Genomic DNA, 15691 nt, shown 5'->3' with positions numbered 1-15691 from the left:
CGCTAACAGCAAAATAAATTAATGAACAGCTCAAATCAGGTTTCTGTAACAATGTTTTAGTTAACTAACGTGGAAACGCATCCTGTCAGTGAAATACCACACATGCTCCTACACAACTGGGACAACGAGCAGCACAGCAGGCCTCTCCCGGGCCAATGGCTTTGGCGAGTGTGGACTCTGACGACCCAGCAGCCGCCGCAGCCCCGGGCAGCGCAGGGGACGCGCTGTGGGGTGGGCACCCGTAAGGCGGCGGGCACCCGTAAGGCGGCGGGCACCTGCCGCCGCCTGAGCGGCTGCCCCGGCTGAGCGCGGGGCTGGGAGCAGCCACCCGCCGCTGCGGAGCGGGCAAGGAACAAAGCTGGTCCCCAGCTCTGGTCCCTCCCGGGTTTGTTACCAAAAACCCGTACCTCCAAGACTGGCCCCCCTCGCTTCCTGCGCTTTACTCACAACCACGACAGCCTAATTTGTATTTTAGCAGGCCGCATAAGACACGCTTTTGTATGACGAGCAGACCCGGGCACCCAGCAACGCACAAAATGGAGGGCGGACGGGACCGCGCCTCCTAGCGCGCCCTGCGGCGCGGCCATCTTTGCGCTGAGACTTCATTTCCCAGACGGCGCAGCGGTGGCGGGGGAGGCGATGTCCGCCATCTTACCGCTCCCTCCTCCCCCGGTGCGGTTGGATTGAATGAGCCCGTTGCCCGCCTGCCCGCGAATTGAGCGCCATGTCAGGCACCCCGAGCCGCGGCACCCCCGGCGGGACCCCGCTGTCGCCGACTCGCATCTCCCGCCTGCAGGAGAAGGAGGAGCTGCGGCAACTCAATGACCGCCTGGCCGTTTACATCGACCGTGTGCGGGCGCTGGAGCTGGAGAATGACCGGCTCTTGCTGAAGATCTCCGAGAAGGAGGAGGTCACCACCCGGGAGGTATGGCCCCAGGCGGCCTGCTGGCTCTCTCACTCGCGGCTCCCGGGCGGGAGAGCGAGCAGCGGCGGCCCGTTGGAGGCGTTTCCCCCGCTTCGTCCCGGGGTGGGGGTCCGCGGCCCAGCGGCTCGGCCGACCTGTTCCCGCGCGGCGCCTCCGCGCGGCGCCTCCGCCCGCCCGGCGCAGGGCGCGCTGTGGCGGCTCCGCGCGGCCGCGGGCTCGGCGGCGCCATGAGCCTCCTGCCGCGCCGTTCCCGCCTGGCGCTGGCCCTGGGGTGAGGGTCGACCCGGCGCGGTGGGTTCCGGCAGCGCCCGGCCGTTGGGTTCGGGGCCGAGAGCTATGGGGGCTGGACGGAGCTGAGGGCGGCTCTGTGTGTGTGTGTGTGTGCGCGCGCGCGTGTGGAAATTGAGCTCCTGCCTGTGTCCGTGCGGCCCTTCGGGGGCTGTCGGGGCTGCCTGGCCGCGGTGCTGGGCAGAGAGCCTGGCTGGGGACACGTTAAAGGCGGCTCCGGCCGGGATCGTCACCGAGGGGAGATTCGACGCCTGGAACGCCGGCGGCGGCCGGAGCGGGCCGTGCCGGGAGGCGGCTCTGGGCGGCGGGGCGGGCGCGGCGCTCCTGGGGCGGGAGGGTGGCGGTTGGAGGCGCACCAGGTGTGGCTGGCGGCGCAAGTGCCGTTCTCGGTGTCCTCCGGGTCTGCGTGCGGGTCTTGGCCGCTGCGGGTTGTTGCTTTGCTGCCGTTTGTGGTCTGTTCCCGCGCAGGCGGAGCCGCCTCGGTGTGCCGGACCCCGTGCTGAGCACACCCGTCCTGTGAACTGTAGCAACCTGGATGGTGGTTTTTCTTTACGGTCTCTATCCTGACGGCTGATGAGACGGAAAATTTGAAAGGGTTTAGGCTAACTTTGCTTCTCACTAGAGGAATTTTTTCTTAGTCCCCGCAAGTGCTAGGGACCAAATCCTTGTGGTGTGAACTACTCTGATCAGCTTCCCGTGATCTTGGAGGCAAAACTAGCTGATCGTTTCTCCTAAGCCGTGTTTTGCTTTTCCCTCTTCTGTTGTATCTGCTTTCCCCCAGGACTCTCCTTCCCGTAAGGAGGAAGGATGTAGTCAGTGACACAGCTGGGGATAGTCCCACCCATCCTGTACCAGCCCAAGCCCCCTCTGCTCCATCTGTTGGAGGCAGCGTGCAAGGTAGGGTGGCCCACCTCTGAGATGAAGTTAAACTTCAGTGGAAAGCCTGTAGATGTAGATAACAGCCTTTACTGTAATTTGTGTGGTGCAGCAGGTTGCTATGCCACTGTGTAGGCTTTCCCCTTTAAGGGTCTAGTTTGATGATACTAGGGGTGGTGGGAGGAGGGTTTGAATTTAGTTTAAACAGACCGGATAAGGTAATGTCTTGTTTTGGGAGTGGCTGGCCTACCTGCACTAGGTGTACCTTTAAAGTCCCTTTTTTATCACTTAATGATATACTGTAACTTCTGTGTTTTCAAAATAACCAGATATTTCTAAACATAAGATATAGCTACATTGCTTGTCCTGTGTGAAATCATGCTATAAACAAAATAACCATGTCTGGTTCAGGGAGCTTGTAAGATGTAGATTGCTGGAGGCTAGATGGAGCATGCATTTTAAATGTAGGAGGCAGAATGTGATTCTATTGACGGCACACATGTAACAAGAGTCAGAAGAGAACAAGCAGACAATATAGGTGTAATCTCATTAGGTTGTTAATATGAACATAAACCAACTCATAATAGCTGTTCTGTGTGTTATCAATTCTGGAAAAATACTCTGGTGCAGTAATGGGAAAATAAACTTGAGGATTTTGGTATAAATATTTTGTTTGCTTTGCCCTTGAGCTTTCCTTCTTCACTTTTGTTCCAGACTTCAAAAAAAGTCCTAATTCTTAGACATATGCTAAGAAACTTTGTCAGGATTCCTCAAGCTCTTCTTTGACATGTCAGAGACTATGTAAGATGCTTCAGCTAGTCTCTAGACCACATTTTTTAAATACTTCCCCCATCCCTTCAGGACAGCTTATTTCTTCTTTATGTCCAGAAAAGGAGGCTTTGTAGTCCTACTGTTTTGATGCAGGATAGTGGACAGTGGTTTAAGGCTGTGGGGGCAGTGAAACTTCAGGTGGCTGTCAGATTTTGGGTTTACTGGAATGGGAGAATCCTGTCCTTTCACTTTCAGGGCCAATCTAGTAAACTGGATTTTCTGCTGACAATTCAGTTTTCTTGTTACACTGTTAGAATTTGTGTTCCTAAAATGATTAGTCACAGCATGAAATAAAATAATTAAAAATAAACCTTCCAACACCACCACCCCACCCCACCCCCCCCAAACCAAAGCAACTTTAACTTCTGTGTAGAAGCACAGTGAAGCATAGTCCAGTGATACTGGCAAACTGTTCTGGCTACATCGTTATATGTTTTTATTAGCTATACATGCTTAAAATAGACTATTTTTGTTTCCGAAGGTGTTCAAGATGAAAATTCCCCTTGGTGTCCTCAACTGTGTGTAAATTTGACCCTGATTTTTTTTTTTTAATTTTTTTTTTTTAGCTGTCTAAATACTCTAATATTTTTGGCATATTGCTAGTAGTGGCAGGGAACATCATCTGCCACTGCAGCAGATGGAATGATGGATGTTGTGGGATGGCAAGGAGGAGTGACTGCTCACCAGGGGGTTCTGTGTTAACAGCTGAGACTTGTGCCTTGAGAGCAGGTGATGGGTCCATGATACAAAGCGAATGGGAGGCTGAGGATTGCCATGACAAGCAGCATACAAGCATGTAGTATCGTGAGAGAGATGTTTGTCTGTTGCTTGTGATTCCAGTATCCCACGGCGACCATGTCTGAGAAAGGGGCTGGGGTGAGACTATTACTGACATCCTCTCCCCCCACCCCTGCGTGCATTGGAACAAAGGGTTGGCATTTCTGATCTTGTCCTCAAAGCTCTGGTTTAAGGCAATATCTTCTCGATGAGAGAAGTTCTGCTGATGCTGTTCAGGCAAGGACCATAGTCACTGACTGCCAGGGACTCTCTAATCATCAGCTGATCAGGATGTTCTTTTTCCTGGTTGTTTTAGTTGCCAGTCTGCAGAAGACAGAAGAAAGCAGCCACTTTCTTCTCCTCTGGGCAGTCTCCTTAGTTTTACAGACCACAGCTGCATCATGGACTTAGAACAAAATAACTCCTGTTACTCTTTTTGAGGAACGTAAGGCTGCCACCTCTTAACAGTAGAGAAAAGGAAATTTGCAGAAGTTGAGATTGATCTTTTGTACTCTACTAATTATAGCCCTTTTTCCTGCTTTTTCTAACCCTGTCCAATGCTGTTCTACCTTTACTTGTATGCAGCAGGCCTCTAGAGAAATAAAAATGTGTACAGTAAGCCCTCTGCCAAATATAAAAAAATATTTTGCCTTGTGTAGCTGGGGGAACCTATAGCTGTCCTCATTCTTTCTGTTTGCTCTCTTGCATGAATCCTCTTGTGTAGTTTAGCCTGTGACAAAAGAGAAATGTAGATCATCCCTTTGTTTTTCTGCCTCCCTAGTATATGACTGATGCTATTCTCACTGTGTTGAGGTTACTGTTACAATAATTTGTGAGTCTGGGAGGGGGAATATTGAAAGGGCTAAGAGGGAAGGAGTCTTAGAGCTCTCCTCACTTCCCTTTCTACTAACTCCCTGCCCTCCCCTGCAGTGCTTGTGATTGCAGACTTGCAGAAAAGATGTTTTGGTGGGCATGGGAGGGGTTACTACTCTTCTGAGGACATCCAACTCTTCTCACCCAGGGAAAGGAGAAAAAAGAGAAGATCCCTGGGAGCCTCGGCCACTGCCAGCAATTGCCCCTGGGACAAAGGCAATATCTGCAGGAGGTTCTCTCCACCTGTGTCTTCCCAGCTCTGTGGGTGTGACTGCAGGTGGCTGCAATCTTGTATGTCGCAGCCATCAGAACTTCCACTGTAGTCTCACCTGGTCTCCACTTATCTGCCAGTACTGCAGCTGCTGTGGTCTTTGTGTGCACCATGTGTAGTTACCAGAGCTACCGCCTTGAGCATGATGTGTGCAAGTCTGGTGTTGCCTAGTTGCCACCTGCAAAATACGTGTTCAGATGCTGCTGTGGATGGTGGGTCATTTAAGAATTGTAGCCTCCAAGACATGGGCTTAAATGGTCTTCTGGCACTACAGACATCATCTGGGAGGTGATGGTGGTGATACGCAACACGCATCTTCATTGCTGTTGAGAACTTGAGTGATGTTCTTGGTGAGCCTGAGCCGTAGCTGACTGGCAGTCCTTCATTAATCTGTAACTGGGTGAATAAGAACCTATTAAGCCACACCTGGTGGGAATACGCTGAAGTTCTGCACATTAATATGTGTTAATAAGTTTAATGTTTCATCACCAAATTTTGTTTGGACTCACTTGTGGTTGGATGGGGCATGCTTCTTGCCCAGCGTGTAGGTTTGTTGCCTTCTTGGCATGTCCCTATGTCTTCACTGAGGGACATCTTGCAGCTTTTTTGAAGTGGGAGGGTCTTCGTTCATCTGGCTGGCCTTGAAATGCTGGACAGTGAGCTTTGCTGAGTGCTCAGAGCACAGGCTGGTAGGTTAAAGAGCATTCGTCAGTCATGCCTTTCAGACTGTGCTATGGAAACATCTCTGTTTTCTTGTTCTCCACATGCTTTATTTCCCTGTCCCCTGTGTGGCCCAATTACAAACTTGAAGGCTCTTTTGCCAGCAAAAAAGGGAGGAAAAAAGGTAAAAGCACATTCACAGTGCAATCTGTAGGGTGTTGAACTTGGCCTCTGGGCGGGAAGGGTTAGGCTTGGGTGCATAGTGACATGTGGAGGGTCAGGGTGCAGCCTGTTTCCTGTTGCCTGCTGAACTCTGTTTTGAGGTTTTAGCTTTATTTCTTCCATTGCCTTCAGGTGGGGGGGCTATGTTTTTAGAGCGGAGGTGCTCAGTTTCTGGCCTAACCTGTCATTTGGGGAGGTTTGCTGCTTCCCAGGGGCTTGCGTTTTGGGCGTTGTAAAGAGGCTACTGAGGCTTGCTTGGCTGTGTGACTGTTATCCCTGCTGCTCTTCCACGTAGGTGCCAGTGGTACTGGTAGGGGTGACCTGAAAAGTATCGAACGTAACTGTGTGGCTTTGAGGGATTGTTAATGGCATGGGGGCCCAGGTGGTGTGGGGAAGGGTTTGAGGATGGCTGAGCAGGTCCTGCAGAGCGACACTGGATTGCACAACTGCTATTGGCAGCAGGATTTTGGTTTCTGTGGCCATGGAACCGTCTTTCAGGATTGACGACTGCTTCAAACAGACAGGATCCACCTGACTAAGTAGGGCAAATGTATCTGCCAACAGGGCTGGTCAACTGCTAAGAAGAACTTTTAAACTGGGAATGGTGGGGGAGGGAAAAATTCTTCTCAGGTAAGATCAGATGAGGAAGTGGTGGATGGGGTAAGCAAGCAAAAGTCGTGGGGAAAGTAACAGAAAAAAGGATGAAATGGAAACAGCCCAAGCATAGGCACGTAAAGAAGGGAGTGCCTACAGGACAGCCTTGAGGGGAGAGCTTTCCTGCCCTTCCTCGTTGGGTGCCTCTTGGAAATGCCTGTAGTGTTGATGTGTGTAGCGTGGGGAGCAAACAGTGGAAATGAGGAGTCTGTGGACAGTTACAGATCTATGACCTCATTGGGATCAGGGATAGCTCAGACGACTGGAGTGCTGTGATGGATGGGTACAGGCTTTTCAGGAAGGTGAGGTGGGGAGTTGCCCTTCATATGAGAGAGCAGTGGGAATGCCTGGAGCTCTGCCTAAGGGCAGGTTATGAGCTAGCTGAGAGCTTGTTGGTCAGGATCAGTGGGCAGACCAAGATGGGTGACATTGTGGTATGTGTCTGCTACTGACCTGATCAAGAATAAGAGGTAAACAAGGTCTCCTTCAGTCAACTGGAAGAAGCCTCACATGCCCTGGACTGTGCTCTGCTGGACCTGTTACTTAATACATAAGGAAATGTCAGAAATGTTAAGGTCAGGGTGGTGACCGATGAGATGGAGTTTGGGATCTTTAGAAGATGGAGCAGAGCAAAAAGCAGGACTACAACCGTGGATATCATGAGCAGACTGTAGCCTCTTCAGGGCTCTGCTTGGAAGAATCCCATGGGTTACAGCCCTGGAGAGAAAAGGGGTCCATTAGACCTGGGTTGATATTCAAGGATAACCTCATCCAAGCTTGAGAGCGGTCTGTCCCACCAATCAGGAACTGGAGCAAAGGTGGCAGGAGATCTGTATGGATGAGCAAAGAGGTCATGACTAAACTCAGCCATAAGGAAGGCTGATGTACTCAACGCCGCCTTGTGGTCTGACCAGCCTTCAGGAATCCCGGGCCCTTGAGACCAGAGGGAAAGTCTGGCACAAGAAGGACTTACTCTTGGTAGAGGAGGATCAGGACAGGGAACATCTAAACAAGCTGGACATAAGTCTGTGGAACCAGAGTGCTGAGGGAACTGGCTGACATAATTGTGAGGCCACTCTGTTACTTTTGAAAGATCATGATGATTGGGAGAGGTTCCTGAAGATTGGAAGAAAGCTAATGTCATCTTCAGGAGGGGGCAAGAAGGAAGATCTGGAGAACCAGAGGCCAATCAGCCTCACCTCGATTTCTGGAAGGTGATGTCTTTGGTGTGTTGTTCCCCCACACCCCCCCCCCCCCGCTGCCTTCTCTATGCCTGCTTGCACTCTTCATGGCATCTGTAGGAGCCTTTGGTGGGGAATGTTGTTCAAGCCCTTTGGGAGTCCAGGCAGAGACTGACTTGGCTCATTTCAAGCTCCTGTTTCTGAATGCTTGTTGACTTTACAAGCACTTGTTCCCTTGTCCAGGAACTTTTTAAAAAAGCCATACTATGTGACTTCTTTCTTCCCCCCCCCCCCCCCCCCCCCATTCTGTTGTGCTTATGTACCCAGTACTTCTCTTCTCTTTGTTTACCGGTTCTGTCATGAATACCTGCTCCCTGGTTGACTAAGTGAGTCCAGTAAGTTGTGAAACTTTTATTTTACATGAGTCATTGGTTCTTCCTCAGTGTGACTCTTACTCATGTGCCCTGTAATTCTGTTCTTGGGGTTAAGGTCTACTGTACAGACATGGACTTTCAGAGTTTAGTGACATGTAGTTTCTCTTTTGGAAACTTGTATGGCATGAGCCATCTTCTGATTCTCTACTATGAAGTGAACTCTTTAAGTGGGAGCTTAAATAACATATTGATTGATTTAGTTCAAAAAGTGGGCTTTAGAAAGCTGTTTAAACATGATGGTTTGTTATTGTTTGTTTTGTCAATCTGTTCTGTGGTACTTCCAGCTGATGCTTAAGTGCAGAAATATCTTAAAGATTCCTCTAGTGCAAATATAAGTAAAAAAACCCCAAAACAAACAACAACCCAAAAGGTATGTTTTCACTGCATTTTTTTTTTAGATGGTTCTTCTACATAAACTGATCAACTTGGGGCTGTAGACTCTCACGTATGCCTTTTTATGGGCAGAGCAAGAGTAATTACTTTCTACACCATTCATGAGTTGTTCTTCAAACTTCTTTTGTCTTGCCATGTTGTATTGTGATCAACAGAAGTCATGATCAATTTTATTTTTGTTGTCTGTACATGACCTCAGCTTTTTGAAAAATGCTTTACTATGTCTTATATCCTCCTTGTTTTGACACTCTTAAAATATTTGTGCTCTTCTTAGCCTATGATTATGTTTTTATACAATATCTTGCTTTCTAGAAAGATTTTATACTTAACTGCTTTTTTAACTTGTTTTAACAAACACCTCAGTGTTCCCTAGTTGCTATGCTGAAACAATTGCTACAGTCATACATTTTATCTTTTTTTGGCTTCTTTTGCTTCTGCAAGGATGGTGGAACCAAGTCAACTGACTTCTTGACAGTATCTTGACAAACCTTTTCCTATATGCTGCTGGGAATCAGATGAAGAGTTGCTTTCTTTTGTGGCTCCTGGATTAGCCCCTCCATGGCACTCGCTACTAGCGTATGAAAATACAGCTCGGGTATCACCTCCTGGGTTACGGCTTGGGCTCATTGAAACCTGCTGGAATTACTGCACTTTCTGTCTCATCTCCTGTAATGTCCCTGTTTTCCTTTGTAGCTGGTGGTCAATAATCACTGCAAATCAGTGTTGTTTCTGTATTTTGAATGCTGCTTGCAGTTCTCTTAACTTTTTTCCAGGCTCTAGGTCTTTTAAAATGTGTGCAAGGAAAGGTGACAAAGATAAGCAGAGCAGCAGAATAATTCTGACTAGGAGCAAATCTGGAAGAGATGAGAAGGAACCTGAGGTCTCTAAGTCACGATTCCAAACAAAGAGATTTGTCTAGGAAGCAAATATTCAGAATTTTTTAAAAGATGAAAACTAAAGGCATGAAATGAAGTTATTAAGCAGTAGGTCTTAATCTACCAGTTTTGCTTGTGTGATACTCTCTAATGTTGTAGAAACCAAAAGCCAAAGAGATTTACAAAAGGATTAGACAAATTAACAGTATTTGGTGACTGGTCGGTTTTAGTGCCTGGAAGCAGTTTTTGGCTCAGAATTGGTTTTTTTTTTTAAATGATTATTTTTAGAAGTTGGGAGTATATACGAGTGAAGAATCGTTGTATGTTTGCCTTGTTCGCTGTACTTTTTTGCATTTGCTACCAGCTGCTCTTCTTACTGGTTTACACTGGAAGGATTGGCATAGGCTTGAAGGATGAGTTTCTGTCTTTCTCGGATATGGGGAGCGGGAGACAATGGGTTGTGGTAATGCAACCAAATGTTGAGAAACAACAAATGAAGGAATTTGCATTGACAGATTCTACTGATAGACGATGACAAGAAATGGAAGATGTAGTCAGACAGGTTATCTCTGGTGTCCAGTGTTCTTTGGGAGTGTTCAAGGACAGGTAGACGCTGTCTGGCGGCACTCTGCTCAGAAGTGTGATGAGACCTTCTAAGGAACCTGAAGGTGCACAAGTCTGTGGGATCTGTTGAGATGCATCCGTGGGTCCTGAGGGAACTGGTGGATGAAGTGGCCAAGCCACTATCCATCGTGTTTGAGAAGTCATGGCAGTCCGGCAAAGTTCCTGCCAACTGGAAAAGGGGAAATATAACCCTCATTTTTAACAAAGGAAGACCTGGGGAAGTACAGGCCAGTCAGTCTCGCCTTTATGCCCAGCAAGATCATGGAGTGGGTCCTCCTGGAAACTATGCGAGGGCACATGGAAAGCCAGTCGCATCCTGGGCTGCATCAAGAGCAGCATGGCCAGCAGGTTAAGGGGGGCGATTCTGCCCCTCTGCTCTGCTCTGGTGAGGCCCCCACCTGCAGTGCTGCATCCAGCTCTGGGGCCCCCAGCGTAAGAACGACATGGACCTGCTCGAGCAGGTCCAGAGGAGGCCATGAAGATGCTGAGGGGGCTGGAGCAGCTCCCCTGTGAGGACAGGCTGAGAGAGGTGGGATTGTTCAGCCTGGAGAAGAGGAGGCTCAGGAGGGACCTTCTAGCGGCATCTTTTTAAGAATGGCTGGAAGTGTCACTGTACTAGAGACCAAACTGAGTAGTGAATGTAAAGTGATTTAAAAAGCGAGCAGGCGGAAGAGTGTCTGTAGAGTCAAAACAAAGCAAAATCATATGTGTGCACTCAACAGGGATGATTTTGGGACTGTACTTTGGAGATTTTCAGAGACTCAGTAGACGTAAGTTAAGCCACCAGAACAGAGGATGAGGGGTGGCAGTTTCAAGGAACAGAAATACTTCCCAGGATTTCTCTCAGTGCTGGGGTAGTAGCATACTTTCAGTGAATAACCGTCTTGAGCTAGGAGTGTTGTCAAGCACATAACACCAGGCGAGCTCAGCTGAGCTGGCGCTACTTGCTTTCTTTTGAACCTACCTCTGCATTTGATTGTCTCTTTGCTTGACCAGTGCTGAAAATAAACAGGATGTTATTTTTTGTGATCTAGAAAGACCTCTTGAAGTGTCCTCCAGTTCAGTTTGATCGTCTAAAACTTTTATCAATGTTATCATGAATCCATAGTTAGAGTACTGGTGAATGTTCTTTTTGGTTTGGTTTTTTTTTGGGGGGTGGGGTTTTTTATTTTGGGTAGGGTTTTTGTTTGGTTTTTGGTGGTGTATATCTGGTGATTTGGTGGGTTTGGTTGGTTGGTTGGGTTTTTTTCCCCCAATGATTGAAGGTGTTACTGTTCCTAGCTGTCTGCTGCCTCCCTGTGCTGGAAGCTGTCCTTAAGTCTCAATTACTTCTGTCTGCTCAGTGCATTAGCTGAAAATGCAAGTGATAGTGGCTTTTCGACCAGCACTTTGGATTGTGAATTGGACCTGTGTGTTTCCTTCTCATGTCTGTTACTGGAATAAGAGCAGAGAAGAGGTTAACATGATGCAGGAGAAAAATACATACTAAGCTACCACAACTGGTTATGCTGTGAATGAATCAGTCCTTTCTAATTAAGCAGCAGTCTCTGGTTCTCTCTTTACCAACAGGTTCTGAAACTGCTTTCATCATGCAATTTTTAGCTCCATCTAGCTATATTTTCTCTGCACAGGCATTGCATTAAGTTTATTCTCTGTTCAGAATATTGTTTTAGTGTTGTTAAGCTCTGTATGGTCTCTAATGCCTCAAAAGCATAAATTATTTACTGCCTGTTGTATCACACCAGCAACAGCTTTTTTGTGAAAGTATTCACAAAACCATATGAAAAAAGGCTTTCTTCCTTTGTACCTTGACGTGCAATTCCAGTTTGTGCCCTGGAGTACTGGGAAGAGATTTGTCCTTGTATCTTGCATGTGATTCAGCATGTCTCTACAGCAATACAGCCCCAAGTTCTGGGTAGATGTCCTAAGGCAAGGATTTTGGCACATTGAAGTGTCGAAGGGCAGATGACTTTAGGAAGGGAGGAGGAGTGCTGTAGATGCAGTACTTTATGGGGCAGACTCAGTGCTTGGCCTTCGGGCAGTTGTATTCTGTATTGCAATTTGCAAAGACTGTATTTTCACTCCAGGGCCATCCATAGTGAAAGGCTTTACAGCCTTAAAATCTCCCAGTTGTTTTTTTTCTTGACATTGTGGTGTTCTGTATGAAAGAATTTAGCATAGTCATGGTACACTTCTTCGTAGAACTTACTAAATTTTGTAACTGATTATACAGAGTTATGTTGGCTTGTGCTATAGATAGCCAGAGGTTATCAGCTACGGAGGAGAAAAAAAAAAACAAACCCCAAACAAAAAACTTAAGTTGAATAAAGCTTGAAAGGATTAATTCTTTAAAGAAAAGAAGTAAGATTGCATGGCTAGACAGCCAAGTCGTCTTTGGTACGTGGTATGCTTGTAAACCTCATACGATCATATTTTAGTTAATTTCAGAAGTATTATGATAATATAGTCTATCAGGAACTTAATTATATCCTGAGTGCTTTTAATCAGTCTTTTTGAAGACCAGATGGTTGAGTCTGTCACTGGTGCCACTCTGATGTTGAAACAGGCACTCCTTGGAACAGCACAGTTTACTTTGTTTCTACATTTTATGATTTGTTATGAAATTTCTCTTCCTGAAGTGGGTACATTCTGCCTTTGGCTCTTCTTGCTCTCTGATGGCTCAGTTTCAGAATTCACGTTAGTAATAGTTGTGCCGGTATCCTTTCATAGAAGTGATAGTGACAATCTTACATGGTCTTGACGTTTTAGCTATCTGATACACCTTTCAAGTAATCTTGCATTCTAGAAAAAAATAAAGATGTGGAAGACTTTGAGGTGCCTTGCTGCCGTCTGAATAGCTGATTAGGTAATACATTGAGTTGAGACAGGGAGAGGTCTATAGATCCTTATCCTCTGAGGTAGAGAACAGGAGTGGAAGCTCATCTCTGAACAGTTCACAGTTCTGTAGTTCATCTAGTTTCAGATTCTTTTTAGCTTCATAGTGCAAGAGCAGCAGAATCGAATTGGGCCTCGGACCTGTATTCCACAAAATAAGTCTTTAAAAAAAAATCTTCCGAAGCAGCAGTATTGGAAATGAAGGTTAATAATTTCAGATCTGATTGTAGAGCGTACTGATCTGCTTCAGTTCATCTCTTTGGAAGACTTGCACACTTCAAGCATAGTGTGTTTTGTTATGACCACTGTGAATGAAAAATAAATCTTGTCTTTGTGACTGAGTAACATCTAATTGTAGGTGCATGTTAAATGAAAATGTTTGGTATGGAATGTTCTTAAACAACAGAAATTATGTCATACACCTTTTTTTTTTCAAAAAAAGCTATGTGAAACCTGGTGCTGTGTTTCAGTTCTTTGATAGTTAGTCTTTGGGATGTTCTCATATCTGAATGCTTTTTCCCCCTTAGGTGAGTGGAATCAAGAGTCTCTATGAGTCTGAACTGGCTGATGCTCGAAGAGTTCTGGATGAAACTGCCAAAGAGAGGGCTAGATTACAGATTGAAATAGGAAAACTGAGAGCAGAACTCGAGGAGTTCGATAAAAGGTAAGGAAAGTCCTCTGATTTTTTTTTTTGTGTGTTTTGTTTTTTGTTATTTATTTAATTAGAATGGGCAATATTTGCAGTGGGAATAAGGCTATTGATGCTTCTTAAAATGCCTTTTGGAAGCATTGCAGATCATTGAGAAGATATAGGCTTGTCAATGGGAAATTCATCAGCTCGTTGGTATAGCTAGTCAGAGCGGGTAATCCAACCAGTATATACACAAACGTATTTGTAGGTATAAGATTAATATACTGTGATTTGAGCAATTCAGACATCTAGAGGCTGAAATGATCAGTTGTGCCTGCTTCTATCCTATTGTACCTCTCCTTATCTGAGCATGCACATGTGCAAGTGCTTGGTAGGTAAACTGGACTGAGAAACTGATCTAGATTAAAATTGACCCAGCCACGGAAGGTTAATTTTTAAACATTACCAATTTTATTGTGTGGTTTATTGTATTGACTGATGGGGGAAATGAAGGAAAAGGATGACCCTGAGCAATTTGGGAATATGGAAGCGGTGTTGCTTTGAATGCACATGAAGCTACAGTGTAGGGGTGCTGGAAAAAGACCCTGTACCAACTACAATTTAAAAACTGCTGTTCAGTCTTCATCAAAGAGAACTGGCCTAATAAACTGGCTACTGAAGCCAAATGTGATCAATTATTTCTGTTCCCACTAGGGATTTTTTGTAATCAAATAGTTTAGCAGTTGAAACTTGATTTTAAAATTAACATATGTGGTGGCAAAATTGCTTTTGCTTCTGATTGAATTTTGGTACCTATTTTAGTACATAAGATTTGGGAGTTAGAGATTTTTTCCTGAGTATGTCAGTAAGTATCACCTGTATATGAATGTTGTTGGCCATAAAATTGCTTTTTAATCCAGCAGTGCCAGTACAGGCCTACTGTAAGTCTCCCACGTCCCTTCATTTGCATCTAAGTGGTTATAAAAGGAATTAAATGTTTCCCTCCTTTGTGTTTTTTCTGACGAGCTAGGTGTTCTATGGCGAATTATTTCTTGTTTTCTCTGTAAACTTTTCTGTATCACTGTGTGTTCATTTTCTGTGCTGGGCTCTCGTTAGTCGGACATCGGAGACGTTTTGTGGACTTTGCCCCTAAAATAACTGTTGAAATACAGGTTAGCTATAGTGTAAGCATCTCTGTTTGGGTAAGTCACTCCAGAGCCTATTGAACTTGGTGCACAGTTCATACCAGAAGATATGCCTGTGTGTGGTCAGACAACCTGTGTGCTAAAATGTATGGGCTCGGTTAGCTAGGCCTTCGTTAGCGGTAAAAAACCCGATGGTAACTAGCTCAGACGTAAACCCCTAAAGTGAAGCGAGATGAATGCCACCCAATGTTCCTGTTGGGACTGATTTCGCTCTTAAAAGCCTTAGGCCAGCAGTCTTGGCATTTATTTCAGATAAAACATTTTGCATGGCAGTGAGTGTTATGTGGCCCTCAAGGTTGTCTCTCTTGTCTCGGTGACAGCGAATACTCTGCTTGCTTGGCTTTTAAAGCAAGCTCCAAAAGAGAGCAGCAGCAGTAACTGGGAATTTGGTTCATGTCTCATGTTCTGCAAGGTGCTTGTTTCTATATTTTGATTCAGGTATCCTTGTGAGAAGTATCTTCACTTGGCAGCTAATGAGAATTGGTGCCAGCTGATTCTGATTCTTTAGGCTTTTGACAGCACTAAGATTTTACAGATACCTTGTGGTTAGAATGTTGTGCACTTAAAGTGAGGGAGATGGTATTTTCCCTTGGGTCACCTCCCTTGCCCTTTGTTTGGATAATTTGGACTGCCCTTTACCAGTCACTTCAATGACTGGTTATTTCTACCAGACTAATTTCAAACATTTTTTTTGTTTGTTTTCTAAGATAGACTAAATGTGAGGAGAACATACCTGGGTTTTCTCTCTGTTCTTACAGTTCATAGGAGTAGAATTGAATTCTTCCTTGGCTTGAAAGTTTCTTCTACCAAACTACTTCCAGTCCCTTGAGACACTTGTAATGTACTTGGAGTCTTCTCAGGGTGCCTAGCTTGGGTCATGTGGAAAGTTATGCTTGTGATGTGGCCAGATTTTAAATGAGATTCTTGCAAATGCAGCTCTTAAGTGTCTTTGCCTGGTTTGCACAGCGTCCCCTTGACACATAGCTCATGACTGAAGTCCTCCCTGCCCATGCTGGCAGACAGATGGTGCTTCTTGCATGCCAAGCTTGCTTCAGTGCTTGGAGAACTGTGTATAG

General features: G+C 46.0%; 1 protein-coding gene across 1 annotated transcript in view; it reads left to right on the top strand.

Moving 5' to 3' along the window:
• The first annotated feature begins 724 nt into the window (after positions 1-724).
• LMNB2 (lamin B2) overlaps positions 725-15691 on the top strand; it is a 33972-nt gene continuing 19005 nt past the window's right edge. The window contains exons 1-2 of the mRNA XM_086477722.1: positions 725-925; positions 13307-13443. Coding sequence (XP_086333848.1) covers positions 725-925; positions 13307-13443 — 338 coding nt within the window. The remainder of the gene's footprint in view (positions 926-13306; positions 13444-15691) is intronic.

This window comes from Leptosomus discolor, chromosome 24, assembly GCF_034619465.1.
Source record: "Leptosomus discolor isolate bLepDis1 chromosome 24, bLepDis1.hap2, whole genome shotgun sequence".
NCBI classification, from domain to species: domain Eukaryota; kingdom Metazoa; phylum Chordata; class Aves; order Leptosomiformes; family Leptosomidae; genus Leptosomus; species Leptosomus discolor.
This window is presented reverse-complemented; position numbering and strand designations above follow the sequence as displayed.